This window comes from Rhinoraja longicauda, chromosome 8, assembly GCF_053455715.1.
Source record: "Rhinoraja longicauda isolate Sanriku21f chromosome 8, sRhiLon1.1, whole genome shotgun sequence".
In the NCBI taxonomy this organism is placed as follows: domain Eukaryota; kingdom Metazoa; phylum Chordata; class Chondrichthyes; order Rajiformes; family Arhynchobatidae; genus Rhinoraja; species Rhinoraja longicauda.
The window spans coordinates 31,495,926-31,511,250 of NC_135960.1; the positions used below are offsets into that span (position 1 = coordinate 31,495,926).

At 41.3% G+C, this 15,325-nt stretch overlaps 2 protein-coding genes across 8 annotated transcripts in view; both read left to right on the forward strand.

The window, feature by feature from the left end:
• The window catches only part of als2b (alsin Rho guanine nucleotide exchange factor ALS2 b), a 113,112-nt gene extending 104,898 nt beyond the window's left edge, over positions 1-8,214 (forward strand). For all 7 annotated transcript variants that reach the window (XM_078403513.1, XM_078403514.1, XM_078403511.1 and 4 more), the window contains 3 exons: positions 2,034-2,183; positions 2,381-2,477; positions 2,922-8,214. In XM_078403513.1, coding sequence (XP_078259639.1) covers positions 2,034-2,183; positions 2,381-2,477; positions 2,922-2,960 — 286 coding nt within the window. In that variant the 3' untranslated portion in view covers positions 2,961-8,214. The remainder of the gene's footprint in view (positions 1-2,033; positions 2,184-2,380; positions 2,478-2,921) is intronic.
• Positions 8,215-9,447: 1,233 nt separating this feature from the next.
• LOC144595818 (MAGUK p55 subfamily member 4-like) overlaps positions 9,448-15,325 on the forward strand; it is a 50,174-nt gene continuing 44,296 nt past the window's right edge. Inside the window, exon 1 of the mRNA XM_078403520.1 lies at positions 9,448-9,628. The gene's annotated coding sequence lies outside the window, so the exon portion shown is untranslated. The remainder of the gene's footprint in view (positions 9,629-15,325) is intronic.

Consider the following 15,325-nt stretch of genomic DNA (forward strand, 5'->3'; position numbering starts at 1 on the left):
GACTTTGGGTGCTGTCTATGTGGAGTTTGCAAGTTCTACCTGTGACCATGTAGGTTTCATCTGAGTGCTACCATTTCCACCCATATACCAAAGGCTCAAGGGTTTGCAGGTTAATTAGTCTCTGCAAATTGCCCTGAGTGTATAGGGAGTGGATGTAAAAGTGGGACAACGTAGAACTAGTGTGAACTAGTCTGAAGAAGGGTCTCAACCCAAAACATTGCCCATTCCTTCTCTCCAGAGATGCTGCCTGTCCTGCTGAGTTACTCCAGCATATTGTTTCTACCTTCGATTTAAACCAGCATCTGCAGTTCTTTCCTCCACGCAAGTGCAAACACGATTGATGGTTGGCCAAAGGGCCCTCTTCCATTCTGCAACTTTAAAATGAAAGAGCCCATTTGCATGAAAAGATGAGAGAAATGGGATTATTATCTTTAGAGCAAAGAAAGTTATGAAAGAAATGTGGTAGAAATACTCATAATCATGAGGGCTATTGGTGGTCGCTAAAAAAATACTAACCACTGCCAGATGGTCAGTTGTCAGAGAGCATGGATTTATGATAGTTGGCAAAAACAAATCCAGCGTGAAATGTGACTTTTTGCATCTTGAGTTGGATCTTGTGACTTTCAAATGGGAGGTTGAGAAATGGATGGAAAGGAAAAAAAAAGCAATATATTGCAACAAAAAAAAATGGAATGGTAATTGCACTAAGAATTATATTATATAATTATTATAAGAATGATATAATCATACAGCATAGAAACAGGCCATTTGGCTGAACTAGTCCTCTGACCAGTGAGCAGAATCCTATTCTAAACCTTACTAATCCTATTGCCCAGCACGGTCTCCAGCCCTCAGTGCTCAACAATTCAAGTGCTCATTTAGATTCTGAAATACTATTGGCGATACAGCTTCTACATCCTCTCAGGTAGTGCATTCCAGGCTCTCTCCTTTCTCTGGGTAAAGAAAGTCCCCTTCATAACCCACCTAAGCCTGTGTTCTCCAAGTGTTGGAGTTGGAACTAGGACAATTACCTCTGTCCTGTGCTGCATCAGTTTCTAATCTAGGGGATCTGCTATGTTCATTACTGTCACCTCGGCTGAAATCATTTGATCAATCAAGATCTTAAGATCTTAGATCTGGAATCTTAGGAGTACAGGTACATAGTTCCCTGAAAACTGTGCACATGTCGAGAGGGTGGTTAAAAAGACTTTTAAAACATTGGCCTTCATTAGTCAGGCTATTGACAGGAAATTAGGACGTTATGTTACAGTTGTACAATAGGTTGGAGAGGCTACATTTGGAGCACTGTGTTCTATTTTGGTCACCCTGCTATAGGAAGGATGTCATTCAGCTGGAAAGAGTGTAGAGAAGATTTGCAAGATGTTGCAAGGACCTGAGGGCCTGAGGTGTAGGGAAAGGTTTGGCAACCTAGTACTACATTCCTTGGAGCGCAAGAGGCTGAGTGATAATCTTATAGAGGTGTATAAAATCATGGAGAATAGATAGGAATAATGCACAGAGTTTTCAACCCAGGGTAGGGGTGTCGAGAACCAGAGGATATAGGTTTAGGGTGAAAGGGACAAGATTTTCTTGTAACCTGAGGGGCAACGTTTTCACTCAGTGGGTAGTGGGAATTTGGAATGAACTGCCAGAGGAGATAGTCGAGGCAGGTACTGTAACAGCATTTAAAATAAACTTTGACATGAACATGGATAGGAAAGATTTAGAGGGATATATGGGCCAAATGCAGGCAAACGGGACAAACTTAGATTGGGCATCTTGGTTGGCAAGGACGAGATTGCCGAAGAGCCTGTTTCCGTGCTGTATCAATCTGACTCTAATGCAGACCATGGGGTGCAGGCAGCCTTTATAATGTCCTAATATGGAAAGATGGCACCTTTATTGTTGTGATACCAAGGAAGTAATTTGAACCAGTTTCTTCTTCATACTTGCTGTGTTTGACTCTGCCGTTGCGAAATGACTAGCTTTATGTTGGAATATAATTTAATCCTTTTTTTCCCTCTCCTCACCAGCACCACTTTCACTCCAGCTGACAAGCAGAGTGTTATCCAGCAAACTTTTGAGGAGATCACCCAGGAGGTGCTGACTATGTTACGGGATGACTTCCTGTGGTCCATGGACGATCTCTTCCCTGTTTTTTTGTATGTGGTGCTTCGGGCAAGGTGAGGAAACGCTCGTCCGCACTGTGTCCTTTCAATGTATCTGCAATATATTTCTACCCAACCATTGACATTTAGTTTGACACAGACCATGAATTGGAACGTACTCTACCCGTGCTCATGTAACATGAAGGAGCTTTGATCAATTAAACAAAATGCCAAGTTAGCTCCTAACTCGAGTTTGTATTATTATCTTACAGGATCAGGAATTTGGGATCGGAGGTTCATCTTATTGAAGATCTGATGGACCCTTCAGTTCAACATGGAGAGCAGGGGATTATGTTCACTACACTGAAGGTCAGTGTCAGCAGCAGCACGTCACATTGTTGGGATATGATAGGGATGGAGCAAAAAGGGTAGAGAACATGTCAATGATGGAAGCGGCAAGGAGAGTGAAAGACAATATATCTGGGATGGATGGAGAAGGGAAAATAGCGTCATGGGGCAGATTGAGTGGGGGAGAAAAGGGAGGTATTCGGCTGGGTGGTGAGGAAGTAGGAAAGAAGCAGAATTAGGAGAACAGACAGGATAGAATTTGGCCAGGATGGTGGAGGTTGGCTCACCAGCTTTGTTCTGCATGTGGGAGGAGGAAAGACTAATGTGCTCTATCTGCATTCACACCTTATGACCGCAAATGCTTTTGTGATTTAAGCACAAGTACTTGTTCAAGCTTAGTGTAAATGATTGAAGTAGTAAATGCAGAAAGCTTTAAATACTAACATTTTCTTTTTAAATCTCTAGGCCTGTTATTATCAAATTCAGCATGAGAAGCTATCATAGAACAACAACCGTTCTCTCTGTAGCTGATTGGAATGGTTCTATGCACAGTTAAGAGGGTGACTCCTTGGGCAGGCCAACGTGGATGCATAAATTGTAATGAATGTATTACTTTGTACACCTATCCACTGGTCCACATGTACCTGCAAAGATGCATTTGCCGCTACCACAGCCTCTCACTCACTTCACACTCATTTCCCATCCTCTCTGCCACCCAAATCATGCCTGCACACTGCTCCCCTTCTTCATACTCCCAGCTAGCAAATACCCGTCTTACAGACACCCCCCATCCCCCCAAGTGACCACATGGCCTGCAGTGTTTTAAGTCTGAATACTTGAATTTGAATGTAGATTTGGTTTTGCTTGGTATTTAATTGAATGATAAAACATAAATTGTCACTGGGACAAAAATAATCAATTGCATCATTGCATAGAATTGCAATGCGTTACACTGGATAGTTAATGACAAGGTGTTTCATGTCTGAGGGCTGGACGCTTTTGGAAATAGTACATAACATTATTCCAGCATTTGTGGGTCACTTTCTGCACTAATTCACTGTTTCTGGGATAGGAAACACTGTCACAACTCAGCCCCTTGGGCTACAGTATTTATAGAGCACCTGGTTGGAGTGATGCAAGATGTGATGTGAGGAGGTCTTAAACTGGAGATTTTTTTTTTAAATCACAATGTTCCAAGAGGTACTTAAAACCCATCAAATAGCATACATTTGGAGAGTTGTGCAATCTTGTTCACATCATAGGAAGCATGTTATGATGACAAAGTGGGTTCTGCACTGATTAATTAGAGTAGTCTCTGTTCTTTGAGAATTGCAACTGTTTTCATTACAATGGAGGTAACTGATTGAAGGAATGGAACAAAGATAAAGACAGCCCCATCTCAAATAATTGTGGGTTCCAAAATGTGGGTCAAAGACAGGGGTTTAAAGATTAATTTTTTTTAAATATAAAAAGCAAAAAGTTGGTGAGTTTTTAGGCAGGGAATTCTATAACTGGACTTTATTAGCAAAATACGTGGGCTCCATTTGGGAAGTCATCTTATTCAAAATGGTTCAGAAGCAATAAGCAGTAGATGAGAGACTTCAGGTCGACAAGATAATTGCAACAGAGATAAGGACGTGTAAAACATAGTGGGTGGAGGGAGGAATTTGAGAGAATCTAAAAATCCAGATGGTGATTTACTGAGTGCTGGTTTAGGTCAGCAAGTACCCAAGTGTTGTGTGGAAGATTACAATTTGGAATGCAGATAGCAGACTTTTGGAATTATGTATTTTTAAAGAGGTAGAATGAAAAAGGCTAATGAAGACTGTTTGAATTGCTCATCCTGGAGATAACAAAGGGGCAGACGAGAGTGGCAGAAGTTGCTGAGATTGAATGGAGCTGAGTAGAGCAGTGTTGGGTAAGTGAAACTTAGTAATTTAAACAAGTACCAAAATCAATAGTCAGAAACTCTAGTTGGGCACCAGTTTAGATCTTCTGAATCATCTGGGATGTCCTGTTTCCGGAAGATGAAGTCAGTGGCCAGGAAGGAGTTTCTGACAAAGACAAAAAAATTTGATCTTCACAATATTTTGATGATAGTCTGATCACCTGATACTGGATATCTGACAAATATTCTGAAAGCCGGGTTGTCATTAACATAGGTAGAAATGGACATTGTTAGGATACTGAGAGACTGCATCTAGATGTGAAGGAGGAGACTGACTTGGAGGCAGCAGAATGAAAATGGGCAGCACAGCAATGTAACTCATAATGGTGCCTCACTGTACCAGACACCTGGGTTCAATTCCGATCTCCGGTTCCTCATCTTACCCTTGTTAGAAGTTTAACTTTTGGTAGTGTGGTCTAGTCTGAGAGTTACAGACTTCATAGCTGCCCACCAGATGCGTGGTTACCCTGAGCAGGATCAGTGAACTCTATGTTATGCTTGTTGTCACCATCCAGCATTGCAATTCTTTGAAACACTGTCTGACAACTCAAGCAGCTTGATCCAATCAATGACCAACCTAAAACTGCCAGACTCTGATCCATAACCATAACCGGTAACTGGCCATATTTGACGCCACTCACAACACACTAGTCTATCTGGAGATGCCTTATTTCATTGGTGCCACACAATTGTTGAAGGAAGAAGATATATATAAACAGTATTAAATCAAACACTGTGTATCCTGTGCCAATTTCAATGAATTATTTTTGATAAAAAAAACATTAAGCAACACAGAGTACCATAGCTAGTATAGCTGGTGCCTCAAGCTGGAGCGACCCAGGTTCGATCCTGACCTCAGTTCTGTCTGTGTGGAGTTTGCACATTCTCCTTGTGACTAGGTATTCTCTGGGTGCTCCGGTTTCAAATTGCGGTTTGATAGATTAGTCACTGAAAATTGCCTCGCATGCATCAGTGAGTGTTAGAATCTGAGGTGATTTGATCAGAATGCAAGGAGAATTCATTGGGATTAGAGAAAGATTAATAAGTGATAGTTGACGTGGTTTCAATGGGCTGGTAGCCATATGACTTGAATCCTGTATGAAAAGCCATTGTTGAAGAGGAAGGAAAGATGGTCATCAGCTCCCTTGAGGAAGGTGAGAGTTACTGTTTCCCTCCATCCTGAGAGGAATTCTGGGGTACAGGTAACGTTAAATCGTTCTATCCGAGATGCTTTTTTTTCCTCTGATGTGGATCCCTCTGCAGTGAAAGATCTCCATTGTCCCATTTTAAGATTTCTTCTCTGCACCTTCTGCAGGCCTGTTGTATTTGAAACAATTCTCTCCTGATATCCATGCGCAGATTAAGGAACATTGCATGATTCTCCCCACCTTTCTGCTTTTAAGTGACATCTTTATGAAGAAATGGGCAAAGGGAATTTAATGCTTAATAAGCAGCCCTTTGCATTTGATTCTTCCTGCACAGTTTGCTTCTGTCTTCCTGGAGTACTTCTGGATACTCTCAATTTGCACATTTTACCTCTCCATACATTATGCCAACAGTGGAAGGACAAATACTGTTCTGGGGAAAGTGGATATCAGGAGCCAAGTATCACAGTAGTTTTGTGGTCCTAGTTCAATCAAGGGCACTCTTCTCCAGGTCAGTATGGTGTTCTTGTGCTTGTCTTTCTCGAGTGGGACATGTTGCAGATTGGTACTTTCATAAAATTCTGAAAAATGGTGTTGTAGATGTAGCTGTTACCTTAAACTTGTTTAGATGGAAAAAAATATTGGTGGTGTTGCTTCAAAAAATACAAGGGACATTTTTTCCAATGTTCTTGTCAATGCTCATCTTTCAATTAACATCATAGAATTTGATCCATCTGATTTGTTTTTGCATACATCATTAAGTGTCTGCTATGTTTCTGACCTTGGACCAGTGACCATACATACCTCAGACTAATGAATTAGCTGGCAAGGGTTTTGGATTGAAGTGTAAGGATCTGCAGAATTACAACTTCTCTCTCTAGTTTTGGAGCAGTGTGAGAAAATGTTTTTCCTATGGAGTGCTTTTCTTTGTCCAGGTGATCGGGGGGAAATTGAGAAATGAGTTGAATATCTCTGGAGCCGCTCTGTTTCCCAAGAGTGTCAATTTTAATCTAAAAATTGTCCCAACCTGAAATGTTCCTCCAGCAGTTTATTTCTTGTACAGTCAATATTAGTATTTCATAATGTAATTTAACATCCATTCACAGAATTTGGAATTTTTAAGACATCTTTTTTTTTTTTTTAAACCTGGAGCTACATTAAAGCAAACCAAAAATCTCTCAGAATATATTATATATATTACGATGCTGTTGCACACAATTGTCAATTATTTATTTGGTTAAGAAACTACTAAGACCTGCTTGCAAGATACCACAGCACAGTGATAGCAACCTTAACCCTACCTGGGTAGTTTTAACGTCCAAATTTAATTGAGTCTCCCACCATTCCCCCCTCCCCCCCTTGTTCTCCACCTTCCCCATTGTCCACTGCTGTTTGTTTAGTTCCTGTGAGTCTTGTTTATGAGCCATATGAACATGACACAAAATTTCTCCCCACACCACCCTATTGGAATTGAGTGCCCACCTGTACCAATCAGTGCCAGACAGTGCTTCACCGTTGCAGGATCTCAAACACATTCCAAACCTTAAACCTGTCTCGTCGATACCCATTACAATATTTACTTCCCATATCTAGCACACTTTCCTACTTACTCCTGAAGAGCTGTTCTGCACTAAGCTGACAGTAATCTTTCTATTTTCAAGCATTTCATTAAGCTTTTTTAATCATATTTAGCATAATGCTGACTGACATCTGACCTGCTGTTGACCAGTTTTATGTCAGTCTCTTCATCTCCACTGATAAATCTATTTGTATGCCCTTACCATAACACTTGGCTCTGCTAACTCTGCAGAGTGCTAGTCCTGAAAAGCCTTGCCTAATTCCCTGCCATTTCTACATTTCCTGACCGAACCAGGCTCAAGACTTCAGTTCCAGGACGGCTGAGATTTCCTCACAGCAGCTGACTATAAACTCCCCCAAGCTGGCTGCTTTGTGGGACTTTCCTTGGGCAGGTGCCTCATTTCCCTGTCACTGCCAATTTGAATGCCTGTGTTAATTACTGCAGGCAAAATTAGCACACTGGGATGGGTAGTCAGAATATATATTTTATTCTTACCATTTCCATACAATGATTTTGAATTGTTTTTAAATTTTTGGTATGTTTTATGTATTTTTGGGGAATGTGTTGATGGAAACTTGCAAATCTCCAAATAGTGACATCATTCATTGTAATGGTTTTCTCCGTTGATTATCCCTCGCCCTAATAAATGGAAAAATGCCTCACTCCCTTAATGTAACTGGCAAACATTGACCATCATTTCTCTAAGCCTACATATTTAGGTCTTCACATCACTCCAATGTCCCTGATGAACGAAGGTAATGAGAAGACCATCAAAAGAGACAAGTAACCAAAAAATATCTGCCTTGTCTAGCTATGAAAAGCAGGGCATTGTAAAACCAGTACAGAATGCCTCTGGACAACTCTGCAAAGTTTTACTGCTTCATTTCTGTAAAATATGTCTCAATTGTTTGCATTGTCCTATTAATAAAAGGTTTAATATTTTGTACTCTTGTGAAAATTGTTTAATAAGAAATTGAATTTAACTCTGAAATATGTACAAGGCTATTTAAATTTATGCTGTATACAAATGCTTCACAGTGCAATAGTTATTGTGACCTACCTGGCTGCAATAAAGTGGAATTTGGATTTCTTTGTCCCACTTCATTGATTTGTGCAGGCCCTTCAGCCCACTAAGTCCATGCTGTTTATTGATCACCTGCTCACACAAGTCTATGTCATCACATTTTCTCATCCACTCCATATATACTGGGTGCAATTTACACAGGTCTATTAACTGACAAACCTGCACGTTTTTAGTCATGAATAATAAGGGTTGTGGTTTTAAAAACAACAACCACCTGTAACAATAGCCAACAGAAATCCATTGACAAAAGCAGAAAGTGCCGGTAACACTCAGCTAGCCTGGCAACATCTAGGAAGAGAGAAATGGTCAATACTTCACATCCTCAACTTCCAATAAAGTTCAATGATTTATTGTCACATGTACCTAGGTATAGTGAAATGATATGTTTTACATACAACCCAGTAAAATCATGTAGCAGACCTCACCTCGGCAGTGCACAAGTGTTGCCACACTTTGGCGCTGATGAAGCTACAACAGTTCACCAGTTTTAACTACGGCCTGCTGCCACATAGAGCAGCAGACCATCCCCCCTACCGCCCAGCCCGGGTCCTCCTTTGAACCATGCACAGGGTCAAATAATCCTCGTGAAATACTGCTTTTTAATTGGAGGCTGCTTGAGAAAATTATTACATAAACAATACCAGCATATCTGGTGAAAAGTGTGGCTTTCATGTAATTGCCATGTTCTGAGTTACCATTTGGAGTTCATCAGTACTTTATGCCAGATGAAAGAAAACTAACTGATTGAATGAGGTGTTGAATATTAGACTATTGAAAATATAGCTATTTTGATATTAAATTATTTTGGTATACTTTTGAGAGTGTACCCCCAAAACTTCAGAAATGTAAGAATCCAACTGAAATGGGGAAATCTTTTATGCTAGTACTAAAATTTGTGTTTGATAGACTAATAAAATAGATGGATAAAAATTATTTCCAAGTCGAATGTGAGTTAGATACAAAGTAGCGGTCCCTCCGCCTCATTTTATCAAGTACTCTGAGGGCAGATACACATCAAATTAGATACAGATCAAATCTCCCTTTACCCTATCTAGAGGAGTTATTGTGCAGGTCAGAAAAAGGATTGGTTGCCAAGTGACAATAGTGTATTTTCAATGTAAGTCTCAGCTCAATGGGGTTTGTACCGATGATTAAACTATACTAAGAAAGCCTTTTTGGTACACTGGAAGTACGTAGTTGGTTTGCTTTAAGTAATGATGGCTTGGTGCTCGCCATTGATGGATGTGTATTTGTAAAAAAGGATTGCAGCAGATCCTGAGAACATAAAGGGATTACTTGATCCTTGCGCCGACAGCTGTGATGAAAACCGGTCTGTGAGAGAACAAAAACAAACACAGATCGCTTCGTATCTAAGTGCTGTTCAGTAGAGTTGCAGTAACTGCAATCTTGTCCATGGTAAGTAAACCAACTTTCAATCATAACTTAGTGCTGTGTGTGAAAGGGCAGACAGAGAGAGAGTGAACTGTAATATTTTTTTCAAGGACCATTTTCTCATGGCTTTTCATATCACATTCCCCATAGCTTTTCCTATTTGAAGAGTGTTCTGTTGGTGACAGATGAGAGGAGTGGGCAAGAAGATCTGGAATCTGAGGTGTAGCACTGTTAACTGATCATTCTACTGATCTGCGTGATTTAACTAAGCTCAGCCAGCAGATTTTGGCACCAAATAAAATATTCTGGCTGGACAGACATCGATGATAGAGGTAATCAACCAGAGAGATGACTTTCAGTGGAAGATTTAATGAAAGGAGGAATTGGTCTTGACAGAGAGTTAATGCAGAGAAGAGTGATTTCGGAAGAACTCAGTGATCTGTTCCAGTGATTTGTTGTGTTTCTATTTCACTGGCATCAACAGGTGAAAAAAAGTCTAGGTAGCTGTCAGTGTTAATGTCCAGTGCACATCCAGTTAAAACCTTAATCACAGCTCTACAGCATGGAAACAACCTCCATAGCCCTACTTGTCCATGCCAACCAAGATGTCTACCTAACCTAGACCTATTTGCATGCATTTTGTCCTTATCCCTCAAAGCCATTCAATCCATATATCTGTCCAAATGTCTTTTAAGCATTGCATTTGTACCCACTTCTACAGCTTCTTTCCATGCATCCCCTGCGTGGAATAAGTTGTCCCTCGGGTCCCATTTAAACCTTTCCCCGCTCACCTTAAATCTATGTCCTCTAATTTTAGACACCCGTTCCCTAGGAAAATGACTGACCATCCACTTTATCTATGCCTCTCATGGTTCTGTGTACCTCTGAAGGTTTGCTCCTCAGCCTCCTATGTTCCAGGAGAAACAATCCTTAAGTCAATAACTAGCTTCTTCATCTTGCTGACATTGAGAGAGAGGTTGTTGTCTTGACCCCATGTTAATAAGCTCTCTATCTCCCTCCTGTACTCTGTCTCGTGATTGTTCGAGATCCAGCCCACTATCATGGTGTCATAGACAAAAACCTTGTTAATGTTCAAGCAGAATTTGGCTCCACAGTTGTGAGTGTACAGGGAGTAGAGTAAGATACTGCAGTTTTGAGAATTATTGTGGAAGATGTGTTGTCGCCTGTCTTCACTGATTATGGACTATGGGTCAGAAAGTGAGAATACAGTGGCAGAGATGGTGCTGACGCCTAGGTCCAGGAGCTTGGAGATGAAGTTTGGTTTGGATTATGATTTGAAGATGCAGCTATAGAAAATAAATAGGGTCCGACGAAGGTGACCTTGTTATGTAGATGTTGCAGAGATGTGAATCTGTATAACAGCCCTCCACAGCCATCCTTTGAATCCTTCTACTGAGGCAATTTTGTATCCAGCTGGCTAGCTCACCCTGTACACCATGTGATCTCACCTTCTGGACCAGCCTACCACGCGGGACCTTGTCAAAAGCCTTGCTAAAATGCATGTATATAAAATGATGAGAGACATTGATGGGGTGGCCAATCAGAACCTTTTTCTTAGGATAGAAATATCAAAAATTTGAGGGCATTGCTTTTAGAACAGAGGGGGAATCGCGTGCAGGCGGAAGACTAGTTCAACTTGCATCATGTTCAGCACAGACAATGTGGGTCAAAGTGTGTGTTCCTGTGCTTACTATTCTTTGGACTACCGTGCTGACGTTAATCTTTTCACCTCATCAAAAAAGTCAATCAAATTTGTGAATGGGGAAGCGGCATTGATAGGAATGTTTTGAGAGTTGATAATAGACAATAAATGCAGGAGGAGGCCATTCGGCCCTGCGAGCCAGCACTGCCATTCAATGTGATCATGGCTGATCATTCTCAATCAGTACCCCATTCCTGCCTTCTCCCCATACCCCCTGACTCCGCTATCCTTAAGAGCTCTATCTAGTTCTCTTGAATGCATTCAGAGAATTGGCCTCCACTGCCTTCGGAGGCAGAGAATTCCACAGATTCACCACTCTCTGACTGAAAAAGTTTTTCCTCATCTCAGTTCTAAATGGCCTACCCCTTATTCTTAAACTGTGCCCCCTTGTTCTGGACTCCCCCAACATTGGGAACATGTTTCCTGCCTCTAACGTGTCCAACCCCTTAATAATCTTATATGTTTCGATAAGATCTCTCATCCTTCTAAATTCCAGTGTATACACGCTGAGTCGCTCCAGTCTTTCAACTTCTGACAGTCCCGCCATTCCGGGAATTAACCTAGTAAACCTAAGCCGCATGCCCTCAATAGCAAGTATATCCTTCCTCAAATTTGGAGACCAAAACTGCACACAGTACTCCAGGTGCGGTCTCATTAGGGCCCTGTACAACTGCAGAAGGACCTCTTTGCTCCAAGAGTGGCCCCCATCTTGGTCATAAAGAAAAATGAAATCTGATCAAATCATTGCAGTGCTCAATGGGAGCTGTCATTGACTGAGACCTTGGGAGATTCGGGAATTAAATAATATGAAGGTGAGAATTTGTCCAGTGGATTAATTACAAACAGATTAGAACACATCCAGCATTCAGTGGAGCTTATAATTGGTTTTGTGGCACTGACTTTGCCCTCCGTCATTACCAGGTACTAGAAAAGAGTCATCTCAGCTATATCCCTTCAAAAGTGTACTTCCTGACGTGCAGTGCCCAAAAGTGATTGTACACCAGGGGGACGTGGCCAAAGCCTCATAAAACGCAGCATAACTCCTCCTTTTGGAGTCCACCCCATCCATTTGCATACTTGATTTATTTTGCATTTGCTCTGTGGAATGCTTTGTTTACTCGGATTCTCGAATCTCAATGCTGCCATACAGATTCGAGCTTTTCAGTTAAAGTTTTTATTTTCCTTAAATCCAAATTTGATGACTTTGCACTTTACTCTTAACTCTATATGTCTCAGTTTCATCCAATCAAGTAATCGTATCTTTGTTCCTTGCACCTGCTCTGCAACTGCACTGTTAAACACCCAATTTCATGTCATTTGAAAGCTGGATCCACAACATTAAATTGCGATAAGTATGGTTAAATGTTGAGCATTTGGAACAGATAACCCACTGAACATCACGTATCTCATCTTGTAGGAATGGGTCCTTATCCCAACTCGCACCTCCTGTTTCCCAACCAATTTTCATCCAAAAGTTCACTTCAAATTTTGAGCAGTCTGTTATTTTAACCGGCATCCTTTCATTGGGACCTTATCTAATGCTTCTTGGAGGTTTTTATTAATAACATGCATGTACACATATTTTGGACTTGTAAGGAACTCAATGTAGTTCATTAATCAGGCATGATATTTCTTTAAACAAAGTTGTGCATCCTCTCTCTGATCACTGTATTTACTCACATATTTAGCACTCTGACTCGAATGGTAGACTTGCCCAGCTTCCTCACATTTCATGTTAGATTGACAGCCTGCAAAAATTGTTTTCTCCTCTTCCCCTATTAAATAATTAGCATATATCCAATTTAATGTCTTCAAATTAAGGAAGCTTTGAAAACACACAACTTCTGCAATTTTTCTCTTCTTCTACCAAGAGTAGAAATAATTTTGTGCTAGTGCGACACCTGTGGCTTTAAACTAAGTAGTGGGGGGGAGGGGTTAACAAATTGGGAATATGAAGATGAGGTTAAAGGGAATACAAGAGATATTGCAGAAGACTCTCGGAAGAATGGGAACAGAAGTTCTAGAGGGGAAAAGAGATTAAGGGCAGGGCCATTTGTGACCGATGTGAGAGGGGAGGTAAATACAGAAGTTAGAGTGTTGTACTTAAATGCGCGTAGTATAAAAAATAAAGTGGATGAGCTTGAGGCTCAGTTAGTCATGGGCAAGTATGATGTTGTAGGGATCACTGAGACATGGCTACAAGAGGACCAAGGCTGGGAACTGAATATTCAGGGGTACACAACGTATAGAAAAGACAGACAGGTGGGCAGAGGGGGTGGGGTTGCTCTGCTGGTAAGGAATGATATTCATTCCCTTGCAAGGGGTGATATAGAATCAGGAGATGTTGAATCAGTATGGATAGAAATGAGGAATTGTAAGGGTAAAAAGACCCTAATGGGAGTTATCTATAGGCCCCCAAACAGTAGCCTCGACATAGGGTGCAAGTTGAATCAGGAGATAAAATTGGCGTGTCACAAATGTAATGCTACGGTGGTTATGGGAGATTTCAACATGCAGGTAGACTGGGAAAATCAGGTTGGAAATGGACCCCGGGAAAGAGAGTTTGTAGAGTGCCTTCGAGATGGATTCTTAGAATAGCTTGTACTGGAGCCTACCAGGGAGAAGGCAATTCTGGATTTAGTGTTGTGTAATGATCCTGATCTGATAAGGGGACTAGAGGTAAAAGAGCCATTAGGAGGCAGTGATCACAACATGATAAGTTTTACTCTGCAAATGGAAAGGCAGAAGGGAAAATCGGAAGTGTCAGTATTACAGTATAGCAAAGCGGATTACAGAGGCATGAGGCAGGAGCTGGCCAAAATTGACTGGAAGGAGGCCCTAGCAGGGAAGACGGTAGAACAGCAATGGCAGGTATTCCTGGGAATAATGCAGAGGTTGCAGGATCAATTTATCCCAAAGAGGCGGAAAGACTCTAAGGGGAATAAGAGACACCTGTGGCTGACAAGGGAAGTCAAGGACAGCATAAAAATTAAGGAGAGGAAGTATAACATAGCAAAGAGAAGTGGGAAGACAGAAGATTGGGACTCTTTTAAAGAGCAACAAAAGTGAACTAAAAAGGCAATACGGGGAGAAAAGATGAGGTACAAGGGTAAACTAGCCAATAATATAAAGGAGGATAGCAAAAGTTTTTTTAGGTACGTGAAGAGGAAAAAAATAGTCAAGGCAAATGTGGGTCCCTTGAAGACAGAAGCAGGGGAATTTATTATGGGGAACAAAGAAATGGCAGACGAGTTAAACCGTTACTTTGGATCTGTCTTTACTGAGGAAGATACACACAATCTCCCAAATGTTCTAGGGGCCGGAGAACCTAGGGTGATGGAGGAACTGAAGGAAATCCACATTAGGCAGGAAATGGTTTTGGGTAGACTGATGGGACTGAAGGCTGATAAATCCCCAGGGCCTGATGGTCTGCATCCCAGGGTACTTAAGGAGGTGGCTCTAGAAGTAGTGGAAGCATTGGAGATCATTTTTCAATGTTCTATAGATTCACGATCAGTTCCTGTGGATTGGAGGATAGCAAATGTTATCCCACTTTTTAAGAAAGGAGGGAGAGAGAAAACGGGTAATTATAAACCAGTTAGTCTGACATCAGTGGTGGGGAAGATGCTGGAGTCAATTATAAAAGACGAAATTGCTGAGCATTTGGATAGCAGTAACAGGATCATTCCGAGTCAGCATGGATTTACGAAGGGGAAATCATGCTTGACAAATCTACTGGAATTTTTTGAGGATGTAACTAGGAAAATTGACAGGGGAGAGTCAGTGGATGTGGTGTACCTCGACTTTCAGAAAGCCTTCGACAAGGTCCCACATAGGAGATTAGTGGGCAAAATTAGAGCACATGGTATTGGGGGTAGGGTACTGACATGGATAGAAAATTGGTTGACAGACAGAAAGCAAAGAGTGGGGATAAATGGGTCCCTTTCGGAATGGCAGGCAGTGACCAGTGGGGTACCGCAAGGTTCGGTGCTGGGACC